This window comes from Cricetulus griseus, chromosome 2 (assembly GCF_003668045.3).
Source record: "Cricetulus griseus strain 17A/GY chromosome 2, alternate assembly CriGri-PICRH-1.0, whole genome shotgun sequence".
Taxonomy (NCBI): Eukaryota; Metazoa; Chordata; class Mammalia; order Rodentia; family Cricetidae; genus Cricetulus; species Cricetulus griseus.
Window position 1 is genome coordinate 95228976 of NC_048595.1, and position 17717 is coordinate 95246692.

The 17717-nt window shown below is 41.0% G+C and overlaps 1 protein-coding gene across 3 annotated transcripts in view; it reads right to left on the minus strand.

The window, feature by feature from the left end:
* Nucleotides 1-2489: 2489 nt before the first annotated feature.
* Stx17 (syntaxin 17) overlaps nt 2490-17717 on the minus strand; it is a 55929-nt gene continuing 40701 nt past the window's right edge. For all 3 annotated transcript variants that reach the window (XM_027403122.2, XM_027403123.2, XM_027403124.2), the window contains 4 exons: nt 13415-13530; nt 13286-13336; nt 8604-8690; nt 2490-7836 (listed from right to left, as the gene is read on the minus strand). In XM_027403122.2, coding sequence (XP_027258923.1) covers nt 7597-7836; nt 8604-8690; nt 13286-13336; nt 13415-13530 — 494 coding nt within the window. In that variant the 3' untranslated portion in view covers nt 2490-7596. The remainder of the gene's footprint in view (nt 7837-8603; nt 8691-13285; nt 13337-13414; nt 13531-17717) is intronic.

Genomic DNA, 17717 nt, shown 5'->3' on the forward strand with positions numbered 1-17717 from the left:
TGTCACCCAATATTGCTTTCACTATTCTTATAAGTACGCCATACTTTAACATTAATGCACATGGGTTTCATTGCTGTTGAAGGGACACCATGACCACAGCAACTCTTATAAAGGGAAACATTTAATTGGAGCTGACTTGCCGGGTGTTGGTGGTGCACACCTTTAATCCCAGCACTCGGGAGGCAGAGGCAGGCGGATCTCTGAGTTCTAGGCCAGCCTGGTCTCCAGAGCGAGTGCCAGGATAGGCTCCAAAGCCACACAGAGAAATCCAGTCTCGAGAGAAAAAAAAAAAAAAATGGGGGCTGACTTACAGTTCAGAGGTTTAGTGTATTACTGTCATGGCAGAATGGTGGGGACAAGCAAACATGATGCTGGAGAAGTAGCCGAGAGCTCTACATCCGGATCAGTGGACAGCAAGAAAAGAGACACTGGGACTGGCTTGACCTTCTGAAACCTCAAAACCCACCCTCCACTAACATGGCCACACCTCCATACTCCCTATGAGTCTATGAGGGTCATTCTCACTCAAACCACTACACTGGAGAAAATTATAGTAAATGCTGTAACTGTGGTCACTAATAGTCTGAATCAACCACCATTCTGGGCATTTAACATACATAATTATTTTAACACTTAAGGTTACCCTGTGTCATAGGCAAGGAGGTATCAAAGGAAAGGTCTGTAAGAATGTCTTGAGCTGTTGACCCCACCCTACCCAGTGGCAGTAGTCTTTAATGAGTAAGACTCACAGAGAAAAGGCAACTATAGTGTCACTTTCCATTCCTATCAAGAGAGGCTGTTTGGTGGGGTAAGTGTATGACATTTAGCATCAAAAATCTGGGTTCAAATCCTGTCAGCCTTAACTTCAGCCTTATTTCAGCCTAATTTCATTCTCTGCTTGCCCAACAAAGTCTTTGCTCTCCTTCAGCTATCTCCTATTTCAATACTAGTCTGTGCAATTGTAAATCTCTTAGGCCCTGTGATGATTAATACCATCAAGTTGACAAGATCTAGAGTCACCAGAGACATATAGAATCAAGCCTCTGGACCTGTCTGTGAGGGAGTTTCTAGATGAGGTTAATCTGGGCTGGACCATCCCATGGTCCCGGACCATATAAAAAGGAGAGCACTAAGCGCCAGCAGTCATCACTTCCCAGCTGCAGGTACAATGCCAACAGCTGCCTCAAGCTCCTGAAACTGGGCAAAATAAACCTGTTTCAAGGAAAGTAGCTAATGTAGACCCCTACTAATCTCACAATCCAACTATAAATAGATATAAAAAACAAACACCAACTCGCATGGAACTTCTGCTGTGATGGAGATCCAGGATCTTTCTTCTTGATCAGAACTTTTAATCTGACAGAGAAATGTCTTTACCTTGCATCCCTCTTAATGGCAAAAGTAGGCACTATACACAGATTAGCTATGTCCTGGCTATTGAACATTCTATTACACACCTCCAAAGTTAGGACTCAAATGCAATGGCCTTGCCACTCAATTTTTCTCTTCTCAACACTGTATTGCATGCCGTATGTATGTATGTATGTATGTATGTATGTATGTATGTATGTATATTTGGAGATGCAAATGTATGTTCACATCCCAAATGAATTTTCCAGTCTAATCAGAGAGATCCTACTACCACCCACTAAAGAGAAAATTTCAACTCTGAAAAAACTCACAGATGAAAGCATCTGCCAGGAAATATGACCATGGCAAACTAGACTGGAGGTCTTGGGCACTAAGAGATAAATTCCATAGCTTTTCTCTGTGGGTTTCCAATAAATGTTTATGGAATGAGTAATCATCACAAAGTAAGCATTCAGTATTGAGCAGGGGGAATCTCACAAATGAGAGGTGAGGAAGGAAGGCAACTACAATAAATGTACCAAAAGCTTCTGCCAGTATGAAGAACATTTATGGCAACTAAGGGGACCCTTTCACAGGGGCCACCTAGGTCCTTCAGAAAACAGATGTTTATATTACAATTCATAACAGTAGCAAAATCAGTTATGAAATAGCAATGAAAATTTTATGGTTGGGGCTCATCACATTAGGAAGGTTGAGAACCACTGTTCTAGAGTAAACAAAGAATTACTATATTTTAAATATATATAGCCACTCTCATCTGTTTCCGCCAACCAGCTTCGCTGTTAAGTCATACATTCAATTCCATGTTTTCTTGTTATTAACTCTGACTTTTTCCCTTGTTATTTTGTTTCATGGAATTCCTCACTCACTTGAAACACAGCCCCTCTTCCATCAGGAATATTCTTCCTTACCTACTGTTCAAACCCTGAACTCTACAAAGACTCCCTATTCATTTCCATTGAGACCTATACTACTTTGTCCAACCTCTTCATGTGACTTAGCATGCTTTGGTGTGACATACCCACTTTAGGTAACTTAAAGGCTCACTGTCATAGTCTACAGGTCTAGCTTTCTGTACATGACACTATCATTCAACACACAACAGGAAATCAGCTTAATGTTTGTTAAATGGGTGAATTTTATTGCATATATCCTTAATCAAGCACCATTCAGCAATATAATAAATGACAAGTCAATTTAGGAAGAACTTAATTTTGCAGAAATTCTTGCCTTTCCTTGTCCTTACCTTGCCAACACCTATAGTTCAATAATGGGGAAAACTCCTTTACGGGGTTTAGTTAATGAAACCTAAGTAACACAATTTAGTAATTAACATTAAGAGGGAAATCTCAAACAAATGAGAAATGTGTGCAAAAAGCAAACTACTGAATGTCTTGCTCAAGCAAATTGTGCAAGGAGCTGATAGGAGCTGATGGAATTCCTCTTGCTGTTAAAGTGGGATCCTTGTGCTTTGGCTACAAAGGCACAAGTGGTGAGACTGACAGTTTGGAAGGTTAAGGAATTGTATCTAATTTCCCCTAATAACATTCCTTTCCATTTTGCCTGATTCGAACCACTGAAATTGTACTGAGACCCAATCTTCAGCAGGTAACTTGACATGGCACAGCAAAAACTTAGTAACACACGAAGGATTTCCCCCACACTCCAGATCTTACACAAAGTAGCTTTTGTGATCTTGAGCAAGTCATTTGCCTTTAGCACTTCTTATGTTTTTATTTCAACATATTTGGTTAATATTGCACAGATGTATTTTTGTCACAAACTAATTTTTTTGAAGGTAGTAATGTGGATACATAACTCTTTTACTATTAGAACACTCAATAAGTTTTTTAGTGAAAGGGTGTCAAACTGATGAACCCAAATAGAACCATTTTCTAGAAACACAAGAGTTAATAACAGTTGTAAAACAGAGTTGAATGCTTACAATTCCAGCGCTTGGGTGATGGCAGGGGAAGGACTGCAAATTCAAAGCCAGCCTGGGCTACCAGTAAAACCTTACTTCAGAAAACAAAAACAACAAAACTCCGCACACAAACAATCTGACTGTTTTATGACTGGATCAGAAAGGAAGCACCCTTGCCCCGACAAACCTCCAACTACTTGGGAATGTCATCAGATACCTGTAAGCACTTGAGCAGCACAGCCACACTCTAGTCTGTCGAGAAAGCATTGCATGGGCAAGGATGACCTTGGCCCAGGCTTTCCCAGAGTCCATGTGCTATCTATCAGTGAAGGGTTTCTGGGGGCTATTCTCAGAAATGCCTTTGCTTACTAACAACTCAAAGGGTGGTTTGGCTTCTGGGCTTTATTGAAAGGAAATGCTGTGTGTTCAGTATCTGTAGTTCAGTCTCAAAACTTCGTGTGAACAGTAGGTGTTATCAGCACCCTGTTCTCATGCTGCAGGAAATAGAACATGAGAGGCAGACAGGCAAAAGGACATTTGTGGCCATGCAGAAGTTTCATAGTAACCAACCCTAGTCCTTGCTCCGGAAGTATGGCCACTTCTAGGCAGCTTCAGCATGCTCACTTTCTAGGCATGTTAGGTCCCTGGCTTCTGTGTGTGAGGTAGGACAATTAAGGCAACAAAAGACACAAATTTGAGATGGGAAGACAGCAGGGTCACAAAGGTATGGGAAAACAGCCTGTGGCTTTTTTTATTTGATGTGCTATTCTTTGGTGGCAAACCCAAAAGCAGACATTCAGAAATAGCCTAAGTGTTACCAGCACAGGACCATGTGTGCATGTCTTCCAAGAAGCATCATTTAAAGGGTAATGTTTAATTGATTTTAAAAGCTATGAGAGATCTGTTTTTAGAGGTACTACTGTTTATCTTTAATTTTATAAAACACTTTAAACAATGATCACAACCTATGATATAAACCAATGTGTAGAGGGTGGGGCAGAAGAGTGGTGCTCTTCATTTTATACTTGAGGAACTGTGCAGTGCTGTGTTCTGCCATGGCCAAAATTAAGAGCAGGCTGTGGATACTGATGAGGTAGCAGAAGAAAAGAAGGAAATGAACAGTATGGGTTGTTCGAAGCTGGCCTTACAGTCTGTCTCAGGCTTCGGGAGAGGCAGCACAGCATATCTGAGAGAGAATGAGCACCAACATACTCAGTCCCATCTCCACTTCCTCCTTTGGAATTGAATGACTCTGCATATCACTTAATTCCTCTGAGGCCCAGTTACCCTCTCCATAAATGCCTAGCTAATTGCTTGGGAAGCACCAGTTCTTCTCTAGGAAAAGGTATTTTCTGAAAACTGAGGGTGGCAATCTATTTGTAGACTGAGAGTGGTTGAAATTAGTATGTTGAAAACAAAACATCAAAATTTATTACACATAATCACATAATGATAAACATTTATCATATATATTCAATTTTAATACATGTTTCACTGTGGGTTATACCAAATTTTCAGAGAAGTTCTCAGACTTTAACATAAAAAAATCTTTGGGAACTTTGGGGAGCCCCTTTTGTGGGCCTTACCCTGCCTGGGGAGTGGAGGGGGGATGGCTAGGGACAGGTGGGATGTTGGGGGGGAGGAGAAGGAGAGGGAGAAGGGATTGACATCTGAAGCAAGCTTGCTCCTAATTTGAACTAATAAAAATAAAAAAAAGTCCTGCCATTACTGAAATGAATCTCTACAAATTTTATGACCTTAATTAAAGTGGTCCTTTTTAACTGGTTGAAATAAAAATAATACATGAATCATAGAGAAGATAAATTTAACTTGACACTATGGGGCATATTAAGTTCAATTTTAAGATCACTTCTGTGTCATATTGACTAAAAATTTATACTTTTAAGTACTTTATATCATTTATAGTTGATTAAACACCTCCAAGCAATTTCCACAAAAGTTGGCTATTTGCTTCTATTGTGGGGAAATGAGGTACCCTTTCTAAGTAACTTTAAAGCATAAAATTTTAAAGAACACTAACTTCCTTAAGCATTTAGATGGGTAAAGTCAAAAACCCAATACTGACAGTTCATGAGCATGTCAACAGTTCCCACAGTGGCTCAGTAAAAATGCAAAATCCAGAAGATGTGAATTTCGAATACAAGCTTCATAGCAGTTCTTTTAAATCCTTTGGGCTGTGGCTATTATGGCACACTGAATTAGTGGCCTTTTTGGGATTGGCAGAATGAGAACTAAGCAATGAGGAAGATGAAGTAGAACACAGATTAAACAATCAAACAACATTGCCTATTCTTATAATTCCAGCCAAGCAGGCTGGACTGGCTGTATCAGAATTACCCATGATGGAGGTTCAAGAATCTTGTTTTAGTCAGGTGGTGGTGGCACACATCTTTGATCCCAGTGCTCCAAGGCAGAGGCAGGTGGACTCTGAGTTCAAGGCCGACCTGGTCTACAGAGTGAGTTCCAGGACAGCCAGGGCTACATAGGAGAAACCATCTTGAAAAACAAAACAAAATTAAAAAAGAATCTGGATGAGTTCTGCCTCCTGCTCAGGTTTGACATACCCAACTTGAACATCAAGAAACAGAGCAAAGGATGAAGTTAAAAGTAATACTCCAAATACTTGATTTCCAGTGTCAGACAATGATTCAGAATCCAACACTTACTAAAAGTACCTTTTTTCGGGGGGGTATTAATGTCTAAAGTCAGCAGATAACAAAAACTTGATACTTCCCAATAGTTTAATACGATGTAGTGCTTTGTTTCATAGGAATGCATCAGTAAGACTCAAAGCATGGAAGGAAGGGTCTTGTGACATGGGGGAGGCAGGGGGAAGGGAGTGGTGTTAAGTGATCAGTAGAGGTCAAACATCAACACAGCTCTTAAAAGAAGCTAAATCATAAACCTTTCCATCCTTGAACCCACACTCTGGTTGACCGTGCTTTCTCCTCAGAAAGAATGAGGCCACCAGTGGCTTCTTCTTATTTCAAACGTGTTAGAATGGGCTGGAATGATGACTCATAGGTTAAGAGCACTGGCTGCTCTTCCAAATATCCTGAGTTCAATTCTCAGCAACCACATGGTGGTTCAAATGTGTAAGGATGCAGAGTAAGGCTGCCTGACATCTTAAATTCCTTTTCTCTAAGTTACAAATCTTTTTGTTTGAGGCAGACATGGAGCTGGACTGGACCATGCCTGCTGTCCATGTCAACTATTGGGTTAACACCACAGATCTTTCATCGGGTCTGAATCTTGTCCTTGGCCATCTAGAACATGAGAGAAGTTAAGTGTGAACACTGTGAGGGACAGCGGCAGTGAAACTGAAGGACAGGAGACAGCCTAGGAAAGGGCAGCAGTAACAGAAGTGAGGTAGAAAGCTTCTTCTCAACTCCCCAAGAAGACGGAGGGGCCCAGACCCTTTGAGGCAGGTATGTCAGCCCCTAAAGTGCCCCATGATATGATCTTGTACTCCATTTGGCCCAAAAATGTTGAAATATTTAAATTTTCTTTTTTTTAACTTAAGAGATGACAGGTTTGGGACAACTAGAGATGGAAAATGATACAAAAGGGCAGATTATGAGAAAAATCCTCACAACACGGGTAGAATGCCCCCTAGAAGCAGAGCCTTCAGAATTACCAGCTTCAAGTGGGCTTGGCATCTGGGCTAGTAGCTCCAGCACATAGATTTTGTGCTCCTTAGTAGAGAGGCAGGGGAGACTTCAGAAAAGACTCATGTCACAATGAAGAGGCTGTAAAGAGAAAGTGGCCTTCTCTTTCCACTTTATAGTATTGGTTTCCTTCACCAGAAAATATAGATGGTCCAAGTACAACCAGCCCCCAAGTACAGAAGTAGCTCACCTGTGCCCCTTGTTAGGTGACAACATCCCTACCAGACAGAAGACTCCTCAGCTCACCTTCTGTCCATCTCTATAGGAGGAAATCATCTACAAATACATAGACCCTCATGTGCCCGATGCATTTCTACTCATCTTACATCTTTAGACTTATAGGTTCAGTTTTCACATTTCCAGGCAGAACATTTGCTCTTTGGCAGTCTTTAAACTGGACTTGACAGACATCACACACTCTCAGCCCAGGATCCTCCCCCTCCTAACATCTCCATAACAGCCAGCAAACAGACACATCCAGTACTGGTGGTTCAACATTACATGGACATGGAGAGCCTCTTCCTGACACTGTTCCAACAGCTGAGCATCCAACAGCAGCAAGGTGCTCGCTCCTTAGGATGGATGCATTGGCACCAGTTGGAAGCTTGGGCTTTAACTGCATTTTTTGTCACCTTGGCTAGGGAGATCTGGACAGCTGGAAGTGAGCTTCTCCATCATTTTCTGTTTCCTTCTTTGTATCAATTTTCCACCTGTGAAGCCCAACACCCCACCACCAAGTGCAGCTGCAATTCCTGCCACTTTGAAGCCTGCGAGGAGGCCAATGGGACCCCCCACCACTCCTCCGATGAGTGCACCTGCCACAGGCAGAGCTGCCAGCTTGTATTTTGCAGCCTGTAAAAGAAAAAAAAATTCAATTTAGAAACTGAGTTGAGAAAATCTGCCTGTGGTGATGTGCGTTTTCCTCTCATTACTCCTGGCAATGCCTCTTTAACTCTGGGTTCATAATTAACCTCAGAGATTATTCTTGGGGGGGGTGGGGGGTGTGTGTGGGGGTGGGTGTGTGTGTGTGTGTGTGGTGAGTATTCCACAGGTACTGCCACTGCTCCAGACCATAGAACTAAGGGAGGTTGCTCCTGAGTGGACAGCTACAAATTGATTTTACTTGCAAAACAATCAATCCACTATCTGGCTGGCTTATTTAAACAGTTTCAGCAGCCACTGGCTCCCACCAAAGCGTTGATTCAGCACAGGGGTTATTCCCCACTAGGCACCTGGGCTGAAAATCACATCATATGCATAATAGATGGTCACACTCCTCGAGTGCTGCTGCAGCCTCACTTTTGCTCTGCCTGGATTAATGGACCGCTCTCTCTCTGCTCCCTAGGCCTCTGCAGTATTCCTTCATAACAACTAAATGCCCTAGAGTGAGACCACAGTTCATTCTCTTTGGGAAAAAAAATTCTCTCTCTCATGATAGAATGAATCTGGGAGTAGAATATTACAGCCATTGATTTCTTACACTACCTATGTGTCATTTCTTCCTTATTTCCTTAATTGCTGGTTCCCCCAGCACTGAAGAGAGCAGATCAATTGGGTTAATACTGGAGAATCCTGGGAGCCGAAGTACCATTGATTTGTCAGCAGGAGCAGAATCTTACCTTCCCCAAGTTTTTGGTTCCCTCTTCAACATTCACAGCAGCACTGTTGACATGGTCTGCAATGCTGTCAATCTTCTCCTGCTGAGACTAGATGCAAAGGAATTATGAGTGAGCGGTCCTGCTGGGGAGCAGTGGGAAGCCAACACACACTATTTTAATTCCTGTAATCAGGCCCCGGGTACTGCAGCCTTGCAGTCTTAATAGTGGTTCATTAATAGCATCTTATAAACCACGTCGAAAGTACAAATTCACTTTCACGAAAAAAAGAGGGGGACTTAATGATTGGGTAATAAAAGGATGGTACCTTCATAGCAAAAAGCACCTCACACTGGAATTCATTCAAATATACAAACATATTATTCTCCAAATGAACCTACTTTGTAGGAGGAAAAAAATCCAAATAAGCATTTACATGTCATGTTGGGTTTGATAGCAAAAAAAGGAAAACAAATCAAACAAAGTCTGTAACTTATCTTCTTTGGAGATTCTGGTTAAATCAAATTTACTTTAGAAGTAAAATGCCCTTGATCCAACAAATCCAAATTGTTCTTTTGTAAGAATCAGACTACAATGCATTGTAATCAGCATGAAATCTTTGCACTTTCGATATGCAATACCGAGTAATGAAAGAATCTGTGGTCTTGAGTTTTATACTAAATAAAATATAGTCCAAGTTAAGATAGTACAAATCAACAATATTAATACAGCAACACCTGTTCTGATGCAACAGTGATCATGATTCCTGGTGGTAGCTGGGGACCGCCATTCTCCTCTCTAATGTGTGAAGTCACATCAGTGTCACTCATGAGCTCGGCTCTGATACCTCAAGCACAAGCACTCTGTCCTTACCCTGGAACCAGGATCTCACCAAGATCAAGTTTATTTAGTTACACACACACACACACACACACACACACACACACACACACACACACACAGTTAGTTGCATACCATATGTACCCATTTTGATGGTGAAGTAGAATACGTCCTAACCGATATAGAAATCAATGGAATCACTATGACCAACAGGGCAAAGGTAATTTCTTTCAATTCTATGCAAAAAAACATAGGAGAACCTTTTTTTCATTCCACATAATGCCCCTTATACAGTGATTCAACTGACTTTTATGCTAAAGCTATTGAAGCACACATTCCTGTCCCAAGCAGCATTTCATGTGAGAACAAGTGCCACACAGCTCACAAGCCCCCAGCTGTTTCCTATTAGCATTACTGACGTTCTTTCCCTGCCCAACATGCTCCTTCTCTCTGCCAGGCCTTTTGTGGTGGCCCTTCAATCCAGGGCTTTCCATCACTATCTTGACATCCCTAACATTCCTAAAACAGCCCTTTTGCAGTTTTCTTTTGAATCTGTCACACAAATATAGCCAAAGCTCTCAAACTCAAGTAAACACTAGATCACCTTCAAAGTTTCTGGAAACACATTATTGGGCCCTACCACAGGTTTTTCATGTGGAGTCCTGAAATGCAGTCTTGAAAATTTGTATGTGTGTGTGTGTGCACGTGCGCGTGCATCCGTGTGTGTTCATGGGCATACAATAATACAAAAACAGGAGAGAGTATCAGATCTCTTGGAGTTGGAGTTACATGAGGTTATGAGCTGCCTGCTATGGGTGCTGAGAACCAAATTCAGGTCCTCTGCAAGAGCAGTACATGCTCTTAACTGCTGAACCATCTTTGCAGCCTCTCATTTCACACACTTGAAAGGTCACTATTTTTCAATATAAAATTGGCACACAAAACCTAGGATAGGATATTCTGTGTTTAAATCCCATCACTGCTCTGGTATGTTCTTGGGCCAAGTACTCTCATCTGCTACATGTGTTAAAGGAGGATACAATGAGATGAGTGCAAAGCACAACTGGAAAACAGAAGCACCCATCCTGGTTTTCCCAAGAAAGTACTAACTCTCACCTTTTCAGCAAAACAGTTTAGTGCTCTTGTTCCTATGATAGTGTTCACAGATAACAGATCTTCCTTAGTGTTCACTGAATTTTCATTTTCACAACAGCAAAGCTCCTTTCAGTCAGCTTTCTTAGCCACAGAAGCAAGTGCCAGCACCAGTAATATCCAACTTGCCTGTATTCCTGACACCTTAGCAGTACTTCCGTCTGTCTTCCACTCTTACCTGAAACAATCTATTCTGGCACATAAGCCACTGCAATAAAACCCTATCACCAACTTTTACATCTTTATAGACTAAAGCAGAAGGTAAAGAGTTCCTTTCCCTTGGGCTGAGGGAGGAATCTGCTAGGGCTATTGCTATGTCCACAGGCGAAGTGATCACAGACCTCAGGAAGATATATTTTCTGTTCCTCTTCCTAAAACTTTGGATACTGCATTACTATGGCTGTCTTAATCACTGTTCTGTTGCTGTGAAGAGACACCATGACCAAGGCAACTCTTACATAGGAAAGCATTTACCTGGGGGCTTGCTTACAGGGGCTGAGTCCGTCATCATCATGGCAGGAAGCACAGAGTGACAAGGAGCACAGTGGCATACATGGTGTTTGAGAAGTAGCTAAGAGCTACATCCCCAACAGACCAAAACACAGAGAATGGGCCTGGCATGGACTTTTGACATCTTAACCCCCACCCCCCAACCCCTGTGACAAATTTCCTCCAACAAGGCCGTATCTCCTAATCCTTCTAATCCTTTCAAAGACTTTTGCTCTCTGGTAACTAACATTCAAATAAATGAGCCTATTGGGACCACTCTCATTTAAACCATCACAATGACTGTTTAAAGTAGACTATTAAGATAACTAATTTTTCCTTACAAAAATCCTTTGGAATAACTGGAGAAATGGCTACCAGGAAAATGATCTATAATTACTCATTATTTCAAGTGTAATGCATTCAACAGTGCAACTACCAGCCCAAGATGAGTCCATCTGTCCTGGGGTTGTAGCACACATCTGTAGGTATTACATACCTTGGGAAGCTTGCTTAGAGATGGGGATAGGAGAAGCCATAAAAGAAGGAAGTTTTTAAGAAATGAAAATGTGTTTGGGTAGGTCTAAGAAACAAGAACATTTATCTGAAAACCTTGAAAACCTCTTATATTGAAAGAAGACAAACTCTTCTATACATGGCTGTAGAGGACAAAAGTGCCCAGGAGAAATTATATGACAGAATTGGCACAAGGAAGAGCTTCCATTCTCTCTTACAACCTTCAAAAGAATGGCTAAACACCAAAGTCCTCATCTCTACTGTTAAAAAGATAGAAGGTTAGTGGTCTGAGAAGCTGGGGCACAATACAGGGCCAGATTAGCAAGCTCTGGAATTCTTCCCCATTTAAACTCTGAGGAGCTATGCTGTAGGAGTTTCCACCTCAAAGTCAGACCTTAGGGAAGCCATGACTCAGAGACGCTGGCTTGCAATTCATGGTCTGATCAAGAACAGGGAACTAACTTAGCCAGAGCACAAATGGAAATCACTTTGCACCTGAGCAAACAGATATTCGCACAGGTGCTCACACATTATACCTTTCTATAATTCTCAGGGGAAAACAAACCAAAAGCAGTTTAGAAAAATAATGATAGAAATTCTATCTTTCCTCCCAAAATAGAATGTGCTCCCTAATCTATGACAACAGATTCATTCCGGCCTTAAAGGTTCCTGTCTTTGACTTTATCTTCTGCTAGCTTGATCCTCAGAAAGTCGTCTGAGCATCCTTTACATTATACAAGGAAGGGTTACTACTCTACCTACAGGTTAAATTCTTGCAACTGGCTCCTAGATCATCACCCTTTCCATGACCTCCTCTTCATCATTGTGACAGTCTTGCTAAGGCACAGACTGGATTGCAGGACTTCAGCTTGGTCAATATCTGTACCAGCTCCTTCAGGCCCACAAGGCCACCCAAATTCAGTAGCAGCACAAGTTGGCCCTCATCAATCCTTGCTTGCCCCTGGTACTGTAGGCTTTGGATAATAGTTATGCTTAGTATTCTTTGATAGTCCACAGAGCTCACCATGTCTTGTCCTAGTTCACCTGTTATAAAGCACAACCCTTGTAGCCCTTTGTAAGCATCTACTCATTCTTCAAGGCTCATGTTAGTACTAGCTCTGTGATAGTAGCTTTAATCCTACTGTCTCATAAACCCTGCCTCCCTTCCTGGAATACATGCTTCTTCTTGGAGTTACTTTGCATTTAGTTTTCATGCTTGAAAACTGAGTTTGAGAGTTCCAGCCCACCTCTTCTTTCTATGGAATCCCCAAAGGCAGCAATTAGATTTGATTTATGCCTGTATGTAACCTTGTCCAGACTTTCAATGCTGAGAATCTGGCAAAGTACTTTTTACATGATATTTATTAAACTGATCTAGAATTTAGGGACCATATTCATAGTTCAATACCATTTCTAAATTATAATCTAGGCTCAGTGGTTAAGAACACTAGCTGCTCTTGCGTTAGACCCAAGTTTTGTTCCTAGCACCCATATAGCAGGTCAAAACCATCTGCAACTCCAGTTTCAGGGCATTCAACACTCTCTTCAGGCCTGTGGGCATCAAACACACAGGTGTTGCACATTCATACATGTAGGCAAAACACTCATACACATAAAATAAAAGCAAATATTTTTAAAATATGTGACTTCTATTAAAATTCTAATAAAAAGGACAGTGACTGATCAATTCTGAAGCTCAGTTATATACTTACATTCACTAGGAGGGAGAAATCAGTGACCAGATGGCTAAGTTCAATTAAGTCCTTTAAAAAGAAAGAGAGGAAGGAAATTACTTACTTTTACATCTCACAGTTAGTAAAAAGAAAGTATGTTTAACATACCGCTTCTAAGTTATCCCAGGACTCAGCAGCATTTTGGTCTCGAGGAATTTCAGGCAAGGCATATATCTGAGTCAGACTCTGAGAAGCAGCTTCGGCCTCTGTAGTGTGGAGTGCTCCTGGATGAACACAGGCCTCATTAGAGCTTGCTTCTCAGAAAGGTCGGAACACAAACTGGCTCCAAAGACTACTGGCATATAGAATACTTCTAATTCAGTTTAGGCTAAAAGTAAATGGATCAACCTATAAAAACAGCATTATGTACTCTTGGGCAGCTTGTTCTCTAAGGGAGTTCATGGAAAGGCACCGAGCAAGACTTATACACGCTCTTCGTGCAACTGAATGACAAGAGTTGGAGGTGGCAATGTGAATGACTAAACACATGGTGGCCAATGTTCCATAAGATAGCAGCAGAAACAGTATAGCTTGTTCTGCTGCCAAATCCTTAGGCTTGGTCTTATGTATTTTAGTAACAAGGATCAGAAACAACAAGTGTCAAAAGCAGGAAAGTAGGGCCGGTGATGGCTCAGCAGTTAAAACACTTGCTGCCAACCTGACAACCAGAGTTCAGCCCTGGAACCCACATAAAGATGGACAGAACAGATACCACAAAGCAGTCATCTGACCTACAAATACACACACACACACACACACACACACACACACACACACACACACACACACCACAATACCACACACAATAATAAATAAACATAATTTTAAAGTAGGACAGTAGGCTGGGGTTCAGCTCTATGGAAGGGCACTTTGGTGTACCAGTGAAGAAGGAAAGTAATATAGTTATGTGTTTGTAGCAATTAACATCAGTCTCTGTTGGGGACAAACTTATCAGCAATGAGCACATTTGCCCTATGAATATTTTTGGACATGTAACTCTTAAGATTCATGCTTCTTCCACATACTTCCAGGGTTTCTTCTACTTCTTTTCTAGTTTTTAAAAACTTTCAACCCACAAAAACTATTTACTAAATATTACTGTGATAACAAGGCAATATATACTACAAACATCTACCTTCAAATCTTTCTGGGTCTTCATACTGGTTTTATCAATCTTTCATTCATGAAATTGACACTTAGGGCATGCCTAACAGAGACACAACAGTAGGCTATAAAACAAACCATGAGTGGCAACACCATAAGGCCATTAGCACTGTGGGTCTGCTCAGAAAGACCAGTGTTAGAATCCTGGTTTGGTGGCTTGCTGTTGTTGTTTGTAAAGGAAATTGCTGTTTACTCTGCATAGAACCCGGCCATGCTGCTGCCACTGCTACTGTTGATATCATGGACAGAGCTTCCATGGAACCTATTGTACAGAAATCTAACAGTCAAGTCCACTCAGTATTATCTGACAACACTATGCCACAGGTCAGTATGATGTATTAAGTGTAAGACTGGCATTAAACACTAAGGATGAGAGAAAGTAAGACAGGTGGAGTGGAGTGAGAGTGCAGGGAGATGCCCAGCGTGTCTAACTCACAGAGAACAAGGAGTACATAGGCATGACACCGGAAGGCGTTCAGTCGAGCTGATGCACAGACTAGTGAAGACAAAAGCAAAGGTTGAGGCAGACAGTCTATAGTGAGATTACTTGGGGCATCAAGAAGCTTTCCCAAGAGCTGTGTCTTTCTCACATGATCACTACCAAACTATTAAGAGGAAATGGAGACTGCTGGGAAGTTGGAAGGTACCACAATCAGATCTTAGGCATAGTGTGAAGAACACATTAAAGACAAAGTTGACAGATGAGAGTGAAAACCAAGTTGGGAGGCTTTACAATATATCCAGTGTAAAATGATGATCTCCAGCTCTAGGGCAGTGACAGAGGAGGTGCCAAGGATACCAGAACCTCTGCTTATTCTACTTTAAACTCAAAACACCTGCAATCCCACGTTAATATCTATTTATTTATTTATTTATTTTGATTTTTCAAGACAGGGTTTCTCTGTGTAGCTTTGGAGCCTATCCTGGCACTTGCTCCGTAGACCAGGTGGCCTTAAACTCACAGAGATCCTCCTGCTTCTGCCTCCCGAGTGCTGGGATTAAAGGCGTGTGCCACCACCTTAATGTGCCAGCCACATTAACATCTTTTTTAAATTACATTTTATTTATTTAACAGTATCTGTGCCATGATGCACATGTGGAGGTCATAGGACAACTTGATAGTGTAGGAGAAGGTCATCTCCTATGTGGGTCCCAGGGATCAGACTCAGGCCTTGGTGACAGGCACCTTTAACTGCTAAGCTACCTCACTGGCCCAACTTTAACATTATGTGTTGTCATTAATATGAAGGATGAAAAAATGAGCAATACAGAGTTCTATTCTCAAAGAACTACATTCTAGAAGAATTAGACATACAAAGGGGTGATCATAAAAAAGAGGGGAAGCCGGGCGTTGGTGGCACACGTCTTTAATCCCCACACTTGGGAGGCAGAGGCAGGCGGATCTCTTTGAGTTCGAGGCCAGCCTGGTCTCCAGAGCGAGTGCCAGGATAGGCTCCAAAGCTACACAGAGAAACCCTGTCTCGAAAAACAAAAAAAAAAAAACAAAACAAAAAAGAGGGGAGACTGCATTGGAGATAAAAGAGACAGAGTTTGGAGGGAGCTCTAATGTAGCTTAATGTGGCGGGTAGTTCAGATTTTCTGAAAAGATGGCATTACTAGGTGAAGAAGAGAGGGACGTAAATGCTAGATGGAGAAACCAGCATGAGCAAAGACCTAAGAGAAAAGTAATACAGCTAAGACACCATCGGCAGCTGGCATTATCAAAGCATGAAGGGAAAGACAAGTGCAATGATAAAAGACACTGTAAGTGAGGAAGGGCCTTTCTGAACAGGTAAAGACTTTATGTGGCAGACAACAAAAGGCTGCGGAAGGCTTACAAGTCTGTTAGGAAATGACATGATGACTCATGACCTGACCTACTCCTGAGTCAGTCATTACAAAACTATATTAATTCCTACTTCCTTTCTATTCCTTTCTTTTTCAGCCAAGCCTAAAAACAAATGATACTTTATAAAACTATGTGATTGGTTTATCTTCAAAGTTAATGAACACTTTATTATTTAGGTAAGAGCTTGTTTGAACTGATCAGGAAGGGCATAACAGCTGAACAAAAGATGACAATGCAGACATCAAAATTCATAGTGGTTATTTTTCAACTCTAAATGTATAGAGATTATACAGGAGATTTCGGGAGTGTCACATTGACCATATAGCTTATAGACCCAGGTTTTTAAAAATATGCTTTTTAAAAGAATATTTTTATTTATTCTTTGCCAACAATATATTTTGATCATGACCAACCCAAGAACCCCTTCTACTCTGCCTGGAACCTTCAGTACTCCCCCTTCCCATCTTCCTGTCCTCTTTTTCTTTTTTTTAAATATTAAGTCTAATTAGTGCCATCTGTATTATTTTGATTTTATCTTAAAGAATAAAATCATCAGACACAGAGTACATTTTTTAGCACTGTAGTAAAGAGCCAATCTTGAAAGCTTTCAATGATTTTTTAAATGCTTAAAAATTTTTAATTTTCACTTCAATCAAGATAAATGAATCAACCTATGGCCTCTTTTTCATTTCACATTCCATGTAATTTCTTGATCAGTATTAGACAGAATAGGAGCAGAACTCTGTAACTGTGCATACTCTAAAGATCTTAGACCATAACCTATATATTATTAGAGAAGATTCAAATGGAATGGGTAGGGTCTATAAAACAAGAAAAGATTATCATATATAAATGCTTTATCTAAAAAAATAGTGATGGGAATTATCTGACATTTTAAACAAACATGAAAGGTTTCTGCCAGTACAAAAAGAGATAATTAGGTCATTTCCATCTCACTTGAAACCAAACTACGTATGTGTCTTAGTTACAACAAAGACGTCCTTTCTTTTCCATGGAAAACCTTGTTGTTAATTCAGAACTCTGAACATCACAAATCAATTCAAGGCATGACTGTCAAGAAAGAACTCTTTTCATTTCTACAATGTCTGCAATTCATTTACTTCAACTTGTACCTTAGTGCTCATCCTTTCACTATGAACTCTTACAAATTTGTAAAGGGGTGTCAGTGCGTGTGGTATGTGTATGTGTGATATGTGTGAGTATGTGGTGTGTGTGTCTGTGTGTGTGGTGTGTATGTGAGTATGTGTGGTGTGTGTGAGTGGGTGTGTTTTCTAACCCTACAATTGAATGTAAAGCCTTATTACTGGCTATCCATTCAAATAAACCTAAGACCGTTAACTCCCTCTGGCTGAAGTGATAAATAAGCTAACTAACAAT